Below are 16402 nucleotides of genomic sequence, written 5' to 3' on the forward strand. Positions count from 1 at the left end.
TACTGTGTTGAGATAGTAATTTTGTAGCCATGTGTAACCTTGCACCAACTCCTCCTTAGCCTCTCGGGATTCTGCTGAGAACCTGGGTCGCCACTTCCCTATGCCCTTTCTCAACAGCTGTCTCTCAGCAGTGATGTGGTATCCTTTTCCTCTGGGTAAGATATGTTTGCATCTCAGTAATTAAGGAAATTGCTTCTGAGTTTTGTCTGCGCATTCTGAACTTCATTTTGCTTCACCCACCACTACTTTCATATTTGGTGTTTTCAGAAAGAATGAGTCCTATTTGTTGGTTTTTGAGGGGTGCTAGGTGAATGAATACACAGATTCATTCTGCCATCCTGAATTGGAAACTGCTAATGTGATTTTTTTTTTTTTTAATGTATTACTGAACTCCTTAAAAAGCAGCCTGCCTTCATCTAGAACAACATCCTACACATCCTGAGTTGAAGAAACAACTGTATGTAAGATATATTCTAACTGAAAACTTTGGGCTGTCTTAGAATCCAGGAGCTGATGTCTGATGCACAGAGAGAAGCTGGTCGTATCCCTCGGACAATAGAATGTGAACTTGTTCACGACCTTGTAGATAGTTGTGTCCCAGGAGATACAGTGACTGTTACTGGAATTGTCAAGGTCTCCAATACTGAAGAAGGTATGTTGTAACTTTCTCAACAGTGATGTGTTAGCTTTTGTCTTTGTTTAATATATTTCTGCATCTCAAATAATTCAGGAAATTCCTTGTTCCTTATGTATGATGTAGTATTTGGTGGCTCAGGCTCGCAATTGTGCTCTTCAGGAAGCTGAGGTAGGAGGGTAGCCACAATTTGAGGTTAGTCTTGAGGCCTTGTCTCTAAAAAGCCTCAAGTGTGGGAATAAATAAAGTCACTGAGTTATAAACCTTGGTTAACACTCTAGTCAATTGTATGGAAAATGAAAATAATACATTTAATATTTGAATTTACAGGTTCTCGAAATAAGAATGATAAGTGCATGTTCCTTTTGTACATTGAAGCAAATTCTGTTAGCAACAGCAAGGGACAGAAAGCACAGACTGCAGAGGATGGTTGCAAGCATGGAACACTGATGGAGTTCTCCCTTAAAGACCTGTATGCCATTCAAGAGATCCAGGCTGAAGAGAACCTGCTCAAGCTCATTGTCAAGTAAGTACTAAATTACCTGAGGCTTTGTTAGGGATATGCATGTCAGCTTGCCCTTGTTACTAGTCAAAAAAATCTAGACAGAATGGTTGGCAAGTGATTCCATAAGCCAAATCTAGCTTGCTATCTTTAGGACCTGTGAAGGTTTTTATATTTATAGATGGTTTAGAAAAGTGAGGAGTACTTCATAACACAAAATTATATGGAATCCATATATTATATGCCATTTGGTATCTATTAGTAAAGCTTCATGGAGCATTGCCACCTTCAGTCAAATATAGGAGTTCATAGCTGCCTTTGCACTGTGGTGACAGTGTGTAGCACAAAACCATCCACTTGGCAATGGGTGTTTATACTGTTGCCTTTTCAGAAAAAAGCGGTACCTAGTGTAAATGAAGATCGTCTCTCACAAGCTTGTCCTAATATAGTATGCTTTGCCATTCTGACAGTTTGGGGATAATTTTGAAACAGTGAGGAAAATCATGAGACTGAATTTATCATGCCTAGGAGCAGTGAAGAAAGATTTGGAATGTGGTCTATGAAGAAATTGGTCTTGTCATACTCCCATTTTCCAAGGCTTTGGGCTCCAGAATCGAGGCTTTGTCGCTCTGCTTGAAGTACGTCAGTTTGCCAACTGAGGAAAGTTTTCAGTTACTTGAGTTTTTGTCCTTAATCTTTCAAGACTTCCCCTACAAATAGGCATCCCGACTTACTCTGTGACAGCTAGTGCTGTGATGGGGTCAGCAGATGTAAGCTCCATAGGAATTGCTGTCTGAGCTGATGCCCAAGGAGCAGACACGTTGAAGCTCAGACACCTCTCTGTTGTCCTTACTGGTTATAAGTGAAGTCACCTCTTAGCAGCCCTTTGTCCCTGGCCACCAGTTTGCCTTTTCCTCTTCTGTCTTGTTTGTGATTTCATCATCCAAAGTAGAGTTTTCCAGGATCCTTCACTTTATTTATCAGAAGATTGGCAAATGAGGCAGGTTATTGTTTTGAAAATTTTTGGTGAAACATCCCCCAACCTGATTCATTTGCATGTTGTTAGCAGCTGCCTTCTACATTACAAGTTGAATACTGAAGACTGAGTCTATACAGTCTACAAGGCTGAAATTATTTACATCCTGGGCTTTTAAGAAAAAGTTTATTGACCAATACTAGGTGAGAGAACGGAGAAGAAAGTATTAGAATTACCAGTATATGGCAAGTGATGTGTCAGTTTAGATTCCTTTGGAAGCAATGATTTGGTTAAATGCAATTTATTTGGAAGAAGAGCTTAGAAATAGCAGGAAGGCAGGAGTAATACAGAGAAGGGAAACCGGGCTGGGATGCCCTGATGAGCAGGTGGTTGCCATTAGCTGCCTATGGGAACTTAGAGTGAAGGAAAAGCCCAGCACTTCTGCTCTTGTGTCTTCTGAGGATGCTTCTGCCCCCATGGGAAAAATCTGTGATAGACTTCCAGGTGATTGGTAGGATGTGGGTGGCCATTAGACTAGAACATGGTAAAGATGAGTTCCAAGGGGCACCAGTTTCTGTTTGCATTTATTAAAAAAGGAGGAAGATTCATAGTTTACTCCTGGTTTCTTCCCCTTATTTGTCCCTTGCTTATAAAATATATATATATATGTAAATACCATGTTTGTGTGTGCATGCATTATGTTGACAATCAAGTATGTTCCTTGTGTTTCTTTGGTAAGCATCTTATGTTTTGAACCTGTCTATAAGTGGACCTGGAGCTCCGAGATTGCCTGGGCTGGGCAGTGAGCACCAAGGATGCTTCTGTCTCCACTTTCCCAGTGCCATGATTACAGTTCACCACTCTACCTGGCTTCATAACTATACCTGGCTTCATAACGTGGGTGCTGGGAGTCTGAAATATTTACATTTTCATAGCTCGTACTCTGCTGGGTGAACCATCTCTCTCTAGCCCTTGGAGAGTCTTTCTTTTCTTTTCTTTTTTTAAAAATATTTATTTTATGTATGTGAGCACACTGTCACTGTTTTCAGACACACCAGAAGAGGACGTCAGATCCCATTACAGATGGGTGTGAGCCACCATGTAGTTTCTGGGAATTGAACTCAGGACCTCTGGAAGAGCAGTCAGTGCTCTTAACTGCTGAGCAATCTCTCCAGCCCATAGTTTTATTTCTTTATATTCACATTCTTAATCTGACTCTTCTGAATTGAACTGAAAAGGAATGAAATTTTAAACCACCTTTGAATACTAATATTTAGTGACTTAACTATATAGGTCTCAAGATGTCTGTTCACATAAAACAAATAACTGGAGCCGGGCGTGGTGGCACACGCCTTTAATCCCAGCACTTGGGAGGCAAAGGCCGGCGGATTTCTGAGTTCGGGGCCAGCCTGATCTACAAAAATGAGTTCTAGGATAGCCAGGGCAATACAGAGAAACCCTGTCTCGAAAAACCAAACCAAACAAAACCAAACAAAACCAAACCAAACAAAACAAAACAGATAACTGGGAGTGCAGAAGACCTCATGACAGTGTATTTTAAGTGTTCTGTCCAATCAGCTCTGTATTGAGTTACTTTAAGATGGTTTCAAGCACTCCCTTGGAGCATAGATTTTAAAGCATTCTTCTCTTTATAGATTAAATAAGACTTGAAAAAGTTTACTATAAGAATAAAATTTATGGGGCTGAGGAGATAAAAATTTGCCTCCCCTTTGATATTAAATAAAGGAGATTAAGCAAATTGTAAAGTAGCTCTTGTAATGGACCTATACAATTCAAGTGAGAATTTAAAAGCTGTATTCTGTTTTTCAGCTCACTTTGTCCTGTCATTTTTGGTCATGAAGTAAGTATATTACTTCAGTTTAATTTAAAAAGTATATTGTTGTCAATATTAATTCTTTAAAGTAGTGAGATTCTCTTACCAGTCATTAATATTTTAATATGAATCATCATTCTCTATAACAGCAGTTTTTCAACCTGTGGGTTGCAATTCATAACAGCAAAATTACTGTTATGAAGTACTGTACACTAAAGTCATTTTTTGGTGGAGTCACCATAACATGAGGAACTGGATTAAAAGATTGTAGCATTAAGAAGGTTGGGAACCACTGATGTGTATGTTTATGTGGAAGGCAAATAACATCCCTGAAACTGTCGATGGTTACTGGGAGTGGACACCTTTCATAGTGACTGGATGCTAAGGAAACACCAATAAGTGTTTGGTGTTTCTCACTCTGGAGTGGATTGTTGTTTTACAAAGTTGTTCTTAGCAATTGCTAAGATCCTGTTGACTTAAATACTTCCAGTCTTTGTTTTGTATTGTTTTACTTATTTATTATATGTAAGTATACTGTAGCTGTGTTCAGACACTCCAGAAGAGGGCATCAGATCTCGTTACAGATGGTTGTGAGCCACCATGTGGTTGCTGGGATTTGAACTCAGGACCTTCGGAAGAGTGCTCTTAACCGCTGAGACATCTCTCCAGCCCTCAGTCTTTGTTTTTAATCATTTGTGTTATAGGTTGTTTCTAGATAAACGTTTTTTTTCTTTTTTAGACCAGCTTTTGCTTTGTTGCCCCAGAAAGCCTTGAACCCACAACTTTCCTGTGTCTGTATCTTGAGTGCTGGGATGCAGACTTGCTTGGCTTTGCTTCTCAACTTCATTGTAAAACAGTAAAATTCAGTCACATTAAAAAGTATCCTGGCCGGGCGTGGTGACGCGCGCCTTTAATCCCAGCACTCGGGAGGCAGAGGCAGGCGGATTTCTGAGTTCGAGGCCAGCCTGGTCTACACAGAGAGACCCTGTCTCAAAAAAAGAAGTATCCTGGTTGGTGGTGCAGCTTAGGGCTGAGCACCTGATCAAGCCTTGGGCTCCATCAGCACTGCAACTGGGATAACCCCCAGACAAACCAGTGCTGTAGACATGCAAGAGTGCCCTGTGCCATACACATGCAGGAGTGCCTCTTGCTAGTCATCTTTACCTTTCTTTTTCTGTTCTCTCCTTCCACTCAAGCTCGTTAAAGCAGGTCTGACGTTAGCGCTCTTTGGCGGTAGCCAGAAGTACGCAGATGACAAAAATAGGATTCCCATTCGAGGAGACCCACATGTCCTGATTGTTGGAGATCCAGGCTTGGGCAAGAGTCAGATGCTGCAGGTAGGAAATCAGTTCTTTGGTATTTTGCCTTTTGCTTATATTATTGGCAGGTGTCTTAGTCAGGGTTTCTATTCCTGCAAACATAATGACCAAGAAGCAAGTTGGGGAGGAAAGGGTTTATTCTGCTTACATCCATACTGCTGTAGATCACCCAAGGATACAGGACTGGAACTCAAGCGGGTCAGGGAGCAGGAGCTGATGCAGAAGCCATGGAGGGATGTTCTTTACTGGCTTGCTCAGTCCACTTTCTTATAGAACCCAAGACTACCAGCCCAGAGATGGCACCTCCCACAAGGGAACCTCCCCCCTTGATCACTAATTGAGAAAATGCCTTACAGCTGGATCTCATGGAGGCACTTCCCCAACTGAAGCTCCTTTCTCTGTGATAACTCCAGCTGTGTCAAGTTGACACAAAGCTATCCAGTACAGCAGGTGACATATCTCAAAATGTGACATGTTTGGGTTGTAGAAGAACTAGTTTGTCTAGGAGTATAGAGGTTTGTGTGAGTAATACACAGTAAGTCTGGCCTTATTTTCGCTTCAAGCTAGCTTCCTGCCAAACAGACTACATAGGCATCTTGGTCTATGAAGGTCTTAACTATGATGAAATGCTATTTTCCCGACAACACCATTATTATACCTGATAATGCTAGTTTATTGTGCTGTGACTACATCAATGACCAGATAGTGTGGGAATAAAGCTGGGTCATGCATTCTCTCCATGTAAGTACATGAGCTTCTTATTACTCTTCAGAGATTCTGGTAAAGGTAGGGGAGGATCCGTCTGAATACATCTCCACTCTTTCTCTGAATCCGAAGCAAAGCAGCCTCTTTGGTCAGTCAGTTTTTAGCCACCAAAGAAGGCTCTGTCTCTCTCAGCCAGAGCCTGCTGCTATTTCCTTCTTAGAGTCATAATGGCCCTAGAAGGTACTATTTGTTAGAATGCTGTGGTTTTCTCAGAGTGATACCTAGTAGGTTTGATGCAGTATCTTTCTTAAAGATGCCCTTCACCCCCTCCCCCTTTACCAAGGACTCCCTGGCCCTTTGGTCAGTTGCAGTCAATCCTGCGGCTGATAAATCTTCATCCAGCAGTTGAACATGGTATAGGCAGCCCGAAGCTAGTACTTGTATATATATGTAGTTCCCCCAAGGTAGTCCTGATGTGTAGACAGGATTGTTGTGATCTTCCCATCGCATCAACATCCCGTCATCCTTCCTTTGCATGTGTCATTTTTATTCCCCTTGGCTAAATAATAAACCAATAATTTTAATTCCTTTAAAACATTGCATCCTTGTTTGGGTCTCTTTGTCCAGAAGAGCCTGCTTTAACCTATTCTGAGCCCTTGGAATGGCCTATATAGGAAACCACCCCAGTATCAGCATTGTCAGGATTCTCAAAACAGACTAACAGAGGGCTGAGTGTATGACTCAGTGGATAGAAGGCTTGCCTGGCACACAAAATGACTACTGGGGTGGTAATTCCTGCAAAACCAGCACTTCAGGGTCATCCTCAGCGCCACATAGTGAGACCCTGTCTCGGAATAAAAGTGGCTCAGCAATTAAGACCATTGGCTCTTCTAGAGGACCCAAGTTTGGTTCTTAGTACCCATGTCAGGTGGCTCAGAATAACTTTAATTCCACCTCTAGGAGATCTACTGCCCTCTTCTGGCTTTTATGGGCATCAGTGCATTTGTGATACACACAGATAAATATACATCAAAACCTAAAAGGACTTAGCAAAGGAAGTGGGATATAAGTTTAGGATTGAGTCGTTGACTATGAAGATCAGTGGTTCTTTTTTTACTGGTGTGTGTGTGTGTGTGTGTTACTGTATGGAGACGGTCATGGTGTCAGGTTTCTTCCTCTATGTCTCTGCATCTTATTTTGTGAGAGGGGGCCTCTTACTAAATTCGGAGCTTGTTGTTTCGGGTAAACTGTCTAGCCAGCAAGTCCTTGGGATCTGCCTGTTTCCACTCTGGAAGTGCTGGGATTATGAATTTATGAATGTTCAACTGCTATGTCCAGCTTTGAAAAGGGGGCTGGGGGTCCAAACTCAGGTTCTCATGCTTCATAGCAAAGACTATCTGCTGAGGCATCTTTTCCCACCCTCTGAATGATTTTTAAACCTTTGTTTTAAATAGGCAGCATGCAATGTGGCGCCACGTGGTGTGTATGTTTGTGGAAATACCACCACCAGCTCTGGTCTGACTGTAACTCTTTCAAAGGACAGTTCCTCTGGAGATTTTGCTTTGGAAGCTGGTGCCCTTGTACTTGGTGACCAAGGTGAGAGACCAAAGGGACTAATGATTCTGGGGCTTAACACCTCTTTCTTCTTGAAACAGTTGCCTTGCTGTGTAGGTTAGATTGCTTCAAGAGACATTCTCCAGCCTCTACCACCGAAGTACTGGAATTAGAGGCATGTGCCACCTCCTCTTGATCAAGCTCTTCATTTCAATGAATTGACTTTTAGTTTGAGAGTTATTTCTACAGTACTGTCCCAACCAGTGAATTGATAATGAGTATCAAATAATAATTGAAAATATAGTACAATCATTTTATTTTTATTATATAGCCGAAACATGTTATTTTCAGAATCTTATAAAAAATATGTCAAAATTAAATAATTCGATAAAATATGAATAGTTTCTACAGCTCCAAGTTTATAACCCTGTTACATTTGTGACCATTTGTTTGGAGTTTTGTGAATTCTGTATGGAGTTGGTTTGGATTATCCAGTGGACTCTTGTTCCTCCTGCCTAGTGAGTGCTTGTTGACAGCATTACTGTGACTTAGCTCACAATAGTTCTAGTTACCTTGAAACAGGAAAGAAGATGGATGCTGTCTTTCGTTCTAGAAAGATTGCCCCATGAGTTTAGAGCTGTGACTTTAAATAGTTCCACTGTATTTAACTTCATCTTAGCCTTCTTCAGTGGCGGAGTCTGTTCTCCTTAATCTGGCTACCTTTCTTTTCATAGCTAGTACCACCACATTTTCAATAGTCTGCCTCTTGTGGGCCACATATGTAAGCTTCACAAGGGCAAGAAATTTTTATTTTTTTGGTGCTTTTCTGCATGCCTAGAGCATAGCACTGGTGTACAAATAATAACCAGCAAATATCTACTGAAGCAAACATTCATCCAGTGTTCATCAGAAGCTGCAGTGTGTCTGCTAAGATGTCAGGAAAAGGCAGTGGTGCATGCAGATAACTGTAAAATGGCCAGATTTTATTCATTAGAAGTGGAGGTGGTTAGAGGGTTAGCTATACAGACAGCTAATGGGATTTAAGATGTGAAATGCTAAGTTAGTGTCATGTGTATATATTTTAATAAACTTGCATATATTTAAATAAACTAAACATTATGTGGCTAGACAGCACCGTTAGGTAGAAAGGGATTTTACAAGTATAACAGAAGAATACAAAGGAAAGATCAACAGACTGAGTTCTAGAAACAGAGTCTTGCTAGAAGTTTTACAAAGACTGTGAGGGAAAAGCAAAATATAAAGCTTTTAAAAATAGTATTTCTAGGAGCTGGAGAGATGGCTCAGCAGTTAAGAGTACTGGCTACTCTTCCAAAGGGCCTGGGTTCAATTCCCAGCATCCACATGGCAGGCCAAACTTGTCTGCAACTCTAGTTCCAGGAGATCCAACAACCCCAGACATACATGCAGGCAAAACACCAATGCATGCAAAGTAAAATAAATAATTAATTTTAAAAAATAGTATTTTCAGCCGGGTGGTGGTGGCGCACGCCTTTTATCCCAGCACTAGGGAGACAGAGGCAGGCGGATTTCTGAGTTCGAGGCCAGCCTAGTCTACAAAGTGAGTTCCAGGACAGCTAGGGCTATACAGAGAAACCCTGTCTCGAAACCGCCCCCCAAAAAAATAAAAAATAAAAATAAAAAAATAGTATTTTACTTTAGTATCTGATGAAATGACCAAAAAAAGTTTAAGTGTTAAATTCTGTGACTTAACATTTGTATTCAGACAGGCAAAAGAGTTGAGGATTTTTATAGTTGTTTGAAGTTTGTGTTTTATAATCGTGGGCCAGGTGCTGGAGAGATGGCTGGTCTCTCAGATGACTCAGGTTCAATTCCCAGTATCAACATGGCAACTTAAACTGTCTCTAACTACAGGTCCAGGAGGTCTGAGACTCTCATCCTGGCCTCAGTACCCAAACACATCATCCATAAATATTCATGCAGGTAAAACACTCATACACACAAAATAAAAATAAATCTTAAAAAAAAAAACGCAGTAGTAGTTTCCTGTCTGAGCAAAACTGAAATCCAAGCAAAAAATGAAAATTATCCATGAAATGTTTAATGAGAACATGATATTTCATGAAATAAAATGTGATAGGGTTACTAGATAAAACATTGGTGATCATTTGGCGGTGGTGCTGTAAGCCTTTAATGTTCCAGGACAGCTAGGGCTACACAGAGAAATCTATTTTGAAAAATACAACCAAAATTGATCAGTACACAAAACTGACCCTGCCAAATGAGAGAATAGCTATAGAGGAAAGGTTTATTGTAACTCCAGTGACTACAGAGAAGAGAACACAATTGCAGAGGTAACAAAGTAAACACAACACAGTGGGTGACTGGTTTCAGGGAGTAGGAACCTAGAAGCAGCTCTGGGATTGAGTGTGAGAGAGCCCCGACTCTGAGGTGCTTTAGGTTCAAGCCCCAGCACTGAAAAAATAGATCTATAGATCTTGAAATGTAGACAAGCTAATGAGCAGTTATTTCTCCTATGTGCTTAGCTGGCAAGGACTTGGTGGCCATAGAGTACAGGTGAGTTTAACCAGAGATCCCCCTAACTGGTGTGAGGAAGTGGGAGAAAGCACACAAGGTGTGGTGAGGATCCCCAGGGACTTGTGCTTTAAGAGTAACATCCCTGGTACTCAGAAAGCCTTCAACAGTGGTGCTGTGTGTTAAGTGTCCCCGTATGTGCCATCAGTACCTCCTGTTACTGCTTGAGTCTTCTATGTATGCTCTTGTGCCCAAATCATGCTGCCCACAGCCTGCCTAAGACTCAGCTCAAGGAGCACCTTTTCTGTGAGCCTTTATTCCCCTATTTTAACTATATTCTGTTTCAGAAATCTACCACATAATCCTGCACATCCTTCTCTTTTTCCTTCTCTTCCCTTCCCCTCCCCTTCCCTCCTCTCCTTTCCCCTCTCCTCCCCTCCTCTCCCTTCCCCTCCTCCCTCCCCTCCCCTCTTTTCTTCTCTCCTCTTCCTCTCTTCTCCCTCCCCCTCCCCAGCTCCTCCCCCTCTTCCTCCTCCTTTCCTCTTTTTTCCCCCTTCAGGACAGGGTTTCTTTGTGTAGCCCTGGCTATCCTGGAACTCTCTCTGTAGTCCAGGCTGGCCTCAAACTCAGAGGTCCATCTGCCTTTTCTACTACCCAGTGGTTTGGGAAGTACATTTCTTAGATGTTTGTATCTTACCTAACTGGTTAAGTCTTGATCCATTTTAAGACTTGCATATCTTCATGTATGGGGCTGCCACATCGTGTGCTACCCACAGAGGGTGGAGTAAAAGTAGTGGCACATGGCCTTGTAATTTGCTGTAAAACAATTTAAAATGTCATTGACATTTGACAATTTTAAATTCTAGATTCAAATGGAAATAGTCATTGTACAGCAACTTCTGCCTTACAGATTTGGAAGCTGACCAGAGAAAGGTGTTTTTGTCTATTTTTCTACTGTGCTTGTAGGCATTTGTGGAATAGATGAATTTGATAAAATGGGGAATCAACATCAAGCCCTGTTAGAAGCCATGGAACAGCAAAGCATTAGCCTTGCGAAGGCTGGGGTGGTTTGCAGCCTCCCTGCAAGAACCTCCATTATTGCTGCTGCAAATCCAGTCGGAGGACACTACAATAAAGCCAGAACAGTTTCTGAGAATTTAAAGTAAGTGTCTTCCAATGTGTATGCTGTGAGTCAGTAAGGAAAGGATATTTGACTGTATCAATAGGTAGCCCACAGAAGTTAGAGGTCTCCAGAAATGTACAGAAACTTACTTATTAAATCCTGAAGATAGTGAGCTGCCCTGATAGCCTACACGGAACTGGCCAAGCTTTCAGGTGCAGGTGTCAGTGTTAAGGGAGTGGGAACGAATCTGCACATGCTCAGTATGTGGAGAACCACCTTGTAGTAGTGTGTACATTGTTTATTCTAGCCACTTAGCTTAGGAAGTCCTGCCTCTAATTAACTTCTCCGTAGACGTGCTTGTAGAATGTGTATTGTATTGTTTATCACCATAAAATTGGAAATTGTTTAAAACCTTAATAAGGCTGATTCCAGATACTGCTTTTTTCCTGCTTCCTAGGATGGGGAGTGCCCTATTGTCCAGATTCGATTTGGTCTTTATCTTGTTAGATACACCAAACGAACAGCATGACCACTTACTTTCTGAACATGTGATCGCAATAAGAGCTGGGAAACAGAAAGCAGTCAGCAGTGCCACAGTCAGTCGAGTGCTCAGTCAAGACCCAAATACTTCGGTACTTGAAGTGGTTTCTGAGAAACCATTATCAGAAAGACTAAAGGTATGCATGTTTCTTAAATATTTAGTTTCATTCTACTTAATGTGTGTGATAGGGGCTGTAAGTATGTCTTAGTGGTATATGTGTTTATCACATACAGGGCTTGCTCTGGATTTAAACCTTAGCATCTATCCCGGCCAATAAAATTAATCTTCCTCCTTGTACCTCGACATTTACAGCACACTTTGGAATCATCTAAGGCAGCACTTCTCAACCTGTGGGGCGTGACCCCTTTGGGAGTCACATATCAGATATCCTGCATTTCAGAGATTTACATTACAGTTCATAACAGTAGCAAAATTACAGTTATAAAGTAACAACAAAATAAGTTTATGGGGTAAGGGGTCACCACAGTATGAGGAACTGTGTTAAAGGGTCACGGCACTGGGGAGGTTGAGAACCTCTGATCTAACTAAGGTGACTGGAACAGTAACCATTCTGCATGGTTTATTTGGAGGAGCTTTAGAACTTTTTTATTTACCTAAACAAGCTAGAAATTTTCAGCCATATTTTTCATCCTTCTCTAGGTGGCTCCTGGAGAACAGACAGATCCAATTCCACATCAGCTGTTGAGGAAGTACATTGGTTATGCACGGCAGTATGTCCACCCAAGGTTATCTACGGAAGCTGCTCAGGCCCTTCAGGATTTCTACCTGGAGCTCCGCAAGCAGAGCCATCGCGTGGGCAGCTCACCCATCACCACTCGGCAGCTGGAGTCTTTGATCCGTCTGACAGAGGTGTGCATTGTTTGCATTCATGGTTTTTTTTTTTTTTGTGGCTAGAGGAAGAGAGGAGATCAGCCTGTGACACAAACCTATAAGCTCAACTATAAGTCAGTCAGGATGCGGACTTTGTATGAGGCCTGTAAAGTAAAAAGAGATAAAGATAGGATGTAGTTGAGTGGCCTTGAGTGCTCGTTCAGTGTGTGCAAGGCCCTAGGTTCAGTCTCTAGCACTGAGAGAGGTTGAGGGTACGTATGTGTGTGTTATATTATGATTTCTCCTTTTCTTGGTTTTCTTCACTATCATCCTTCTACTTCAAAAGTGGGTGAATTAAAGATTTTTTTTAGAAGATTTAGTCACTTTTGTAACATGTCAAAGCTACAGAGCTGGGCGTGGTGTCGCACACCTTTAATCCCAGCACTTGGGAGGCAGAGGCAGACGGATTTCTGAGTTCGAGGCCAGCCTGGTCTACAAAGTGAGTTCCAGGACAGCCAGGGCTATACAGAGAAACCCTGTCTCAAAAAAACAAAAAAAGAAAAAGAAAAAAAAAGCTACAGATTTCTTTCTAGGCAAAGGACCAGTTACACCAAGCAACTTTTATGTATTTAAATGACACTGCAGATTTCTGAAGTGTCTGAGAAGTGGTGAGGCTCCCTAGAACCCCAGACTTCTAGTTTGAGCATATAGGAATGTGGAATCTGCTGCGTGTCTTGACTGGTTTTGTGACAGGTCTGTAGGCGTAGGCAGCCTTTCTTAGAGCAGCACTGTGTCACATTGCACGATGCTCCAAGTACTACTGCAGTTAAAGTTAGCTGCGTCGGATGTTAAGGTTCTTTTGATCCTAAAATATGGTTGATTCCTCTGTTATTTTAGTTCAGATAAACTTATTTCCTGATAGTAAAAGGCGAGGGTAAATACATTTTCATAACCAAATCTCATGAAGTGAGCACTCACAAAAATGTTAGTAGGTAAAAGTAAATTCTGGCTGTATTTTAAGCTTAATGATAGTCAATACCTAGCCCTCCTTATACAATGATTAAGCTTTGATACAAGCATCTGCACAAATGGTGAAAATACTTGTCTTTTAAGACAGTTGTTTTCTTTCACAGGCACGGGCAAGGTTAGAATTGAGAGAGGAAGCAACTAAAGAAGATGCTGAAGATATAATTGAAATTATGAAGCACAGGTAAGTTTAACACTAATGCTTTTGCGTGGGGAGAGGCAGTGCATCCATCACACGTGTGCTCATCAGAGGACAACTTCTGGAGGTCAGGTCTTCCTCTGCATGGGTCCCAGGGATTGAACTGGTGCCAGTCCTGGCCGACACCTCTACCTGCTCAGTCATTTTGCTGCCCCTTACTTAATTTTCGTAGGAATCTGTTCTTTCTCTTTCTCCTTTTCTTTCTCACCTCTCTTCCCAATCCTCACTCCTTCCTCCCTTCCTGAGGAAAAAAAAAACACTTTTTCACTTTGGGGAAGTATGTCAGATATTTTTCAAATCTTTTTTTTCAAATGGAAACAACGTAGCATGGATTAAAATCCCAGGTGTCAGTCATTAGTAGTGTAACATTTGGAAGTCATTCATCCTTACTGTCAATGCCTACTTCTCTTTCTTGGTGATTCTGTAAAAATAGAACAGAAAAGTGGGGTTCGTGTCTGACTGTCACCACTGAAAGTCAGCATGAGCTGAGTTATTTTCAAGAGTGTTCAAGATCTCTTCATGGGTATGGGTGTTTGCCTGCACAGAGGACAGAATAGACAATGGAATCCCGTGGAGTAAGAGGTGCTTGCGTGCTGCCATGTGGGGGCTCTCTTTTTTTTTTTTTTTTGGTTTTTCGAGACAGGGTTTCTCTGTATAGCCCTGGCTGTCCTGGAACTCACTTGGTAGACCAGGCTGGCCTCGAACTCAGAAATCCGCCTGCCTCTGCCTCCCGAGTGCTGGGATTAAAGGCCTGCGCCACCAGGCCCGGCTATGTGGGTGCTCTTAAACCCCAGTCCTCTGCAAGAGCAGACTGTGAGCTAAATCATGGAGCCATTTCTCCAGCCCCCTTAGACTTTAAACATTTTTTTCTTTGCAGATGCTGTGGTAGAAAATAATAGCATACCTTTACCTAGGAAAATCTAAAATATTGTGTTCACAAATTTTAGTTCTATAAATCAGAAATTATGTTTTTGGTATTTATAATACTGCTTTTCAACTCTACATTTTTACATTTCATATTTACAAATTTGTTTCGGTATTTTGAAATAGGATCCCTCCTTCCATATCCCTAACTGGCCTGGCACCTGTCAATGTATTTCAGGCTGTCTTTAAACTCGAGGGAGTTCTGATGCTTTAGCTACAGGCATTTATTGATACTCCTGGCAAAAGTTTTTGGATGTGGTTCTTTTAAAAAAATCACTAATTGTGTTCAAAATACTTTTCTGTCAATCTATATCATAATGAATTTCAAAGTGGCTAAGTCTCACACCACTCCCAGACTTCTATTATGGAAACCCAGCCCAAAAATTTCTGTAGCCCTGCCACATGAAATAATTCTTTCTTCTCCATCTTTAAGCATGCTAGGAACTTACTCAGATGAATTCGGAAACCTGGACTTTGAGCGATCCCAGCATGGCTCTGGGATGAGCAACAGGTCGACAGCAAAAAGATTTATTTCTGCTCTCAACAGCATTGCTGAAAGAACTTATAACAACATATTTCAATTTCATCAGCTTCGTCAGATTGCTAAAGAACTAAACACTCAGGTATGATGACCTGAGGTTCTTAGTAGTAGAACAAAACCACTTGTGTCTTGTTTTGTTTTGTTTCTAGCTGTTTTGTGTACAACCCTGGCTGTCCTGAAACTCTGTAGACCAGGCTGGCCTTGAACTCAGAGATCTGTCTCTGTCTCTGTTTGCCTCAGTCCCCGCCCCCCGCTTCTGCCTCCTAAGTGCTAAGACTAAAGGCAAGCATATCCATGCCTGGGAACAAAATCACTTTTTAGCTTTAAGATTCTTTGTTACCTCTTTTCAAAGGTTTTGGCATTTCGGATGAGGGACTTTTTAAGCAACACTTGGGTTCTGTCAGGAGCGTCCTGTGGCTACTCATGGTGATGGCTCTGATTTCTCTTTTGGTGAATCCCTGCTGCTCCTACTTTGGTGTTCTAGTGGAAACCAATGTAATTGCACTTTAAATGTTTCAAGTAGTTTAGATGTAAGATCATGCAATTTCAAAGGCTAGTCTAAGTTGGGCTTTTGATTAAGACAAAGCATTCTTTAGTGGAATACTATACGAAGCACACACTGTTTTTTGTTTGTTTGCCTAGGAAGCTTGCTGGGTATGACTGTTTAGAGAATGATGTGAAAGCCATATTTGGCATATTACTAAATACGCTGACTCTTAATGTTTGCTTTTAGGTTGCCGATTTTGAAAGTTTCATTGGATCACTGAATGACCAAGGTTATCTCTTGAAGAAAGGCCCAAAGATTTACCAACTTCAAACTATGTGAAAGACTTGACCACAGCAGGCTTTCCTGTGGTTTAAAATAACTCTGAGTCATCTTAATTACAAAACTGAAAAGTTCTGAAAAACAACACAACTCCTGTAACAGAAAAAAAGGCCTACCCATAGTTTATCCAGAAGAATAAGAAGAATAAATTTTCTATTATTTTTTCTAAATAGCATATTTATTTTATCTAAGTAACAAGCATATGCATTGACTCATCATATTTTTAGTAGTGCTTTTTAGTTTTGTCTATCAGATGTCTAGCAGGCACTCAGCTAATACAAAACCAGATTGTGTTCAGGTGAACTTTTACTTAAAACATTAAACTTTGACTCTTCTAAATTATTCAGGTCACA

General features: G+C 41.2%; 1 protein-coding gene across 1 annotated transcript in view; it reads left to right on the top strand.

The window, feature by feature from the left end:
• Mcm8 (minichromosome maintenance 8 homologous recombination repair factor) overlaps nucleotides 1–16153 on the top strand; it is a 28085-nt gene extending 11932 nt beyond the window's left edge. Inside the window, exons 9-19 of the mRNA XM_021193296.2 lie at nucleotides 501–652; nucleotides 965–1160; nucleotides 3943–3973; nucleotides 5143–5283; nucleotides 7425–7566; nucleotides 11005–11200; nucleotides 11619–11838; nucleotides 12363–12572; nucleotides 13667–13743; nucleotides 15116–15305; nucleotides 15957–16153. Coding sequence (XP_021048955.1) covers nucleotides 501–652; nucleotides 965–1160; nucleotides 3943–3973; nucleotides 5143–5283; nucleotides 7425–7566; nucleotides 11005–11200; nucleotides 11619–11838; nucleotides 12363–12572; nucleotides 13667–13743; nucleotides 15116–15305; nucleotides 15957–16049 — 1648 coding nt within the window. The 3' untranslated portion in view covers nucleotides 16050–16153. The remainder of the gene's footprint in view (nucleotides 1–500; nucleotides 653–964; nucleotides 1161–3942; nucleotides 3974–5142; nucleotides 5284–7424; nucleotides 7567–11004; nucleotides 11201–11618; nucleotides 11839–12362; nucleotides 12573–13666; nucleotides 13744–15115; nucleotides 15306–15956) is intronic.
• The last annotated feature ends 249 nt before the right edge of the window (nucleotides 16154–16402 follow it).

This window comes from Mus pahari, chromosome 3 (genome assembly GCF_900095145.1).
Source record: "Mus pahari chromosome 3, PAHARI_EIJ_v1.1, whole genome shotgun sequence".
Lineage (NCBI taxonomy): Eukaryota > Metazoa > Chordata > Mammalia > Rodentia > Muridae > Mus > Mus pahari.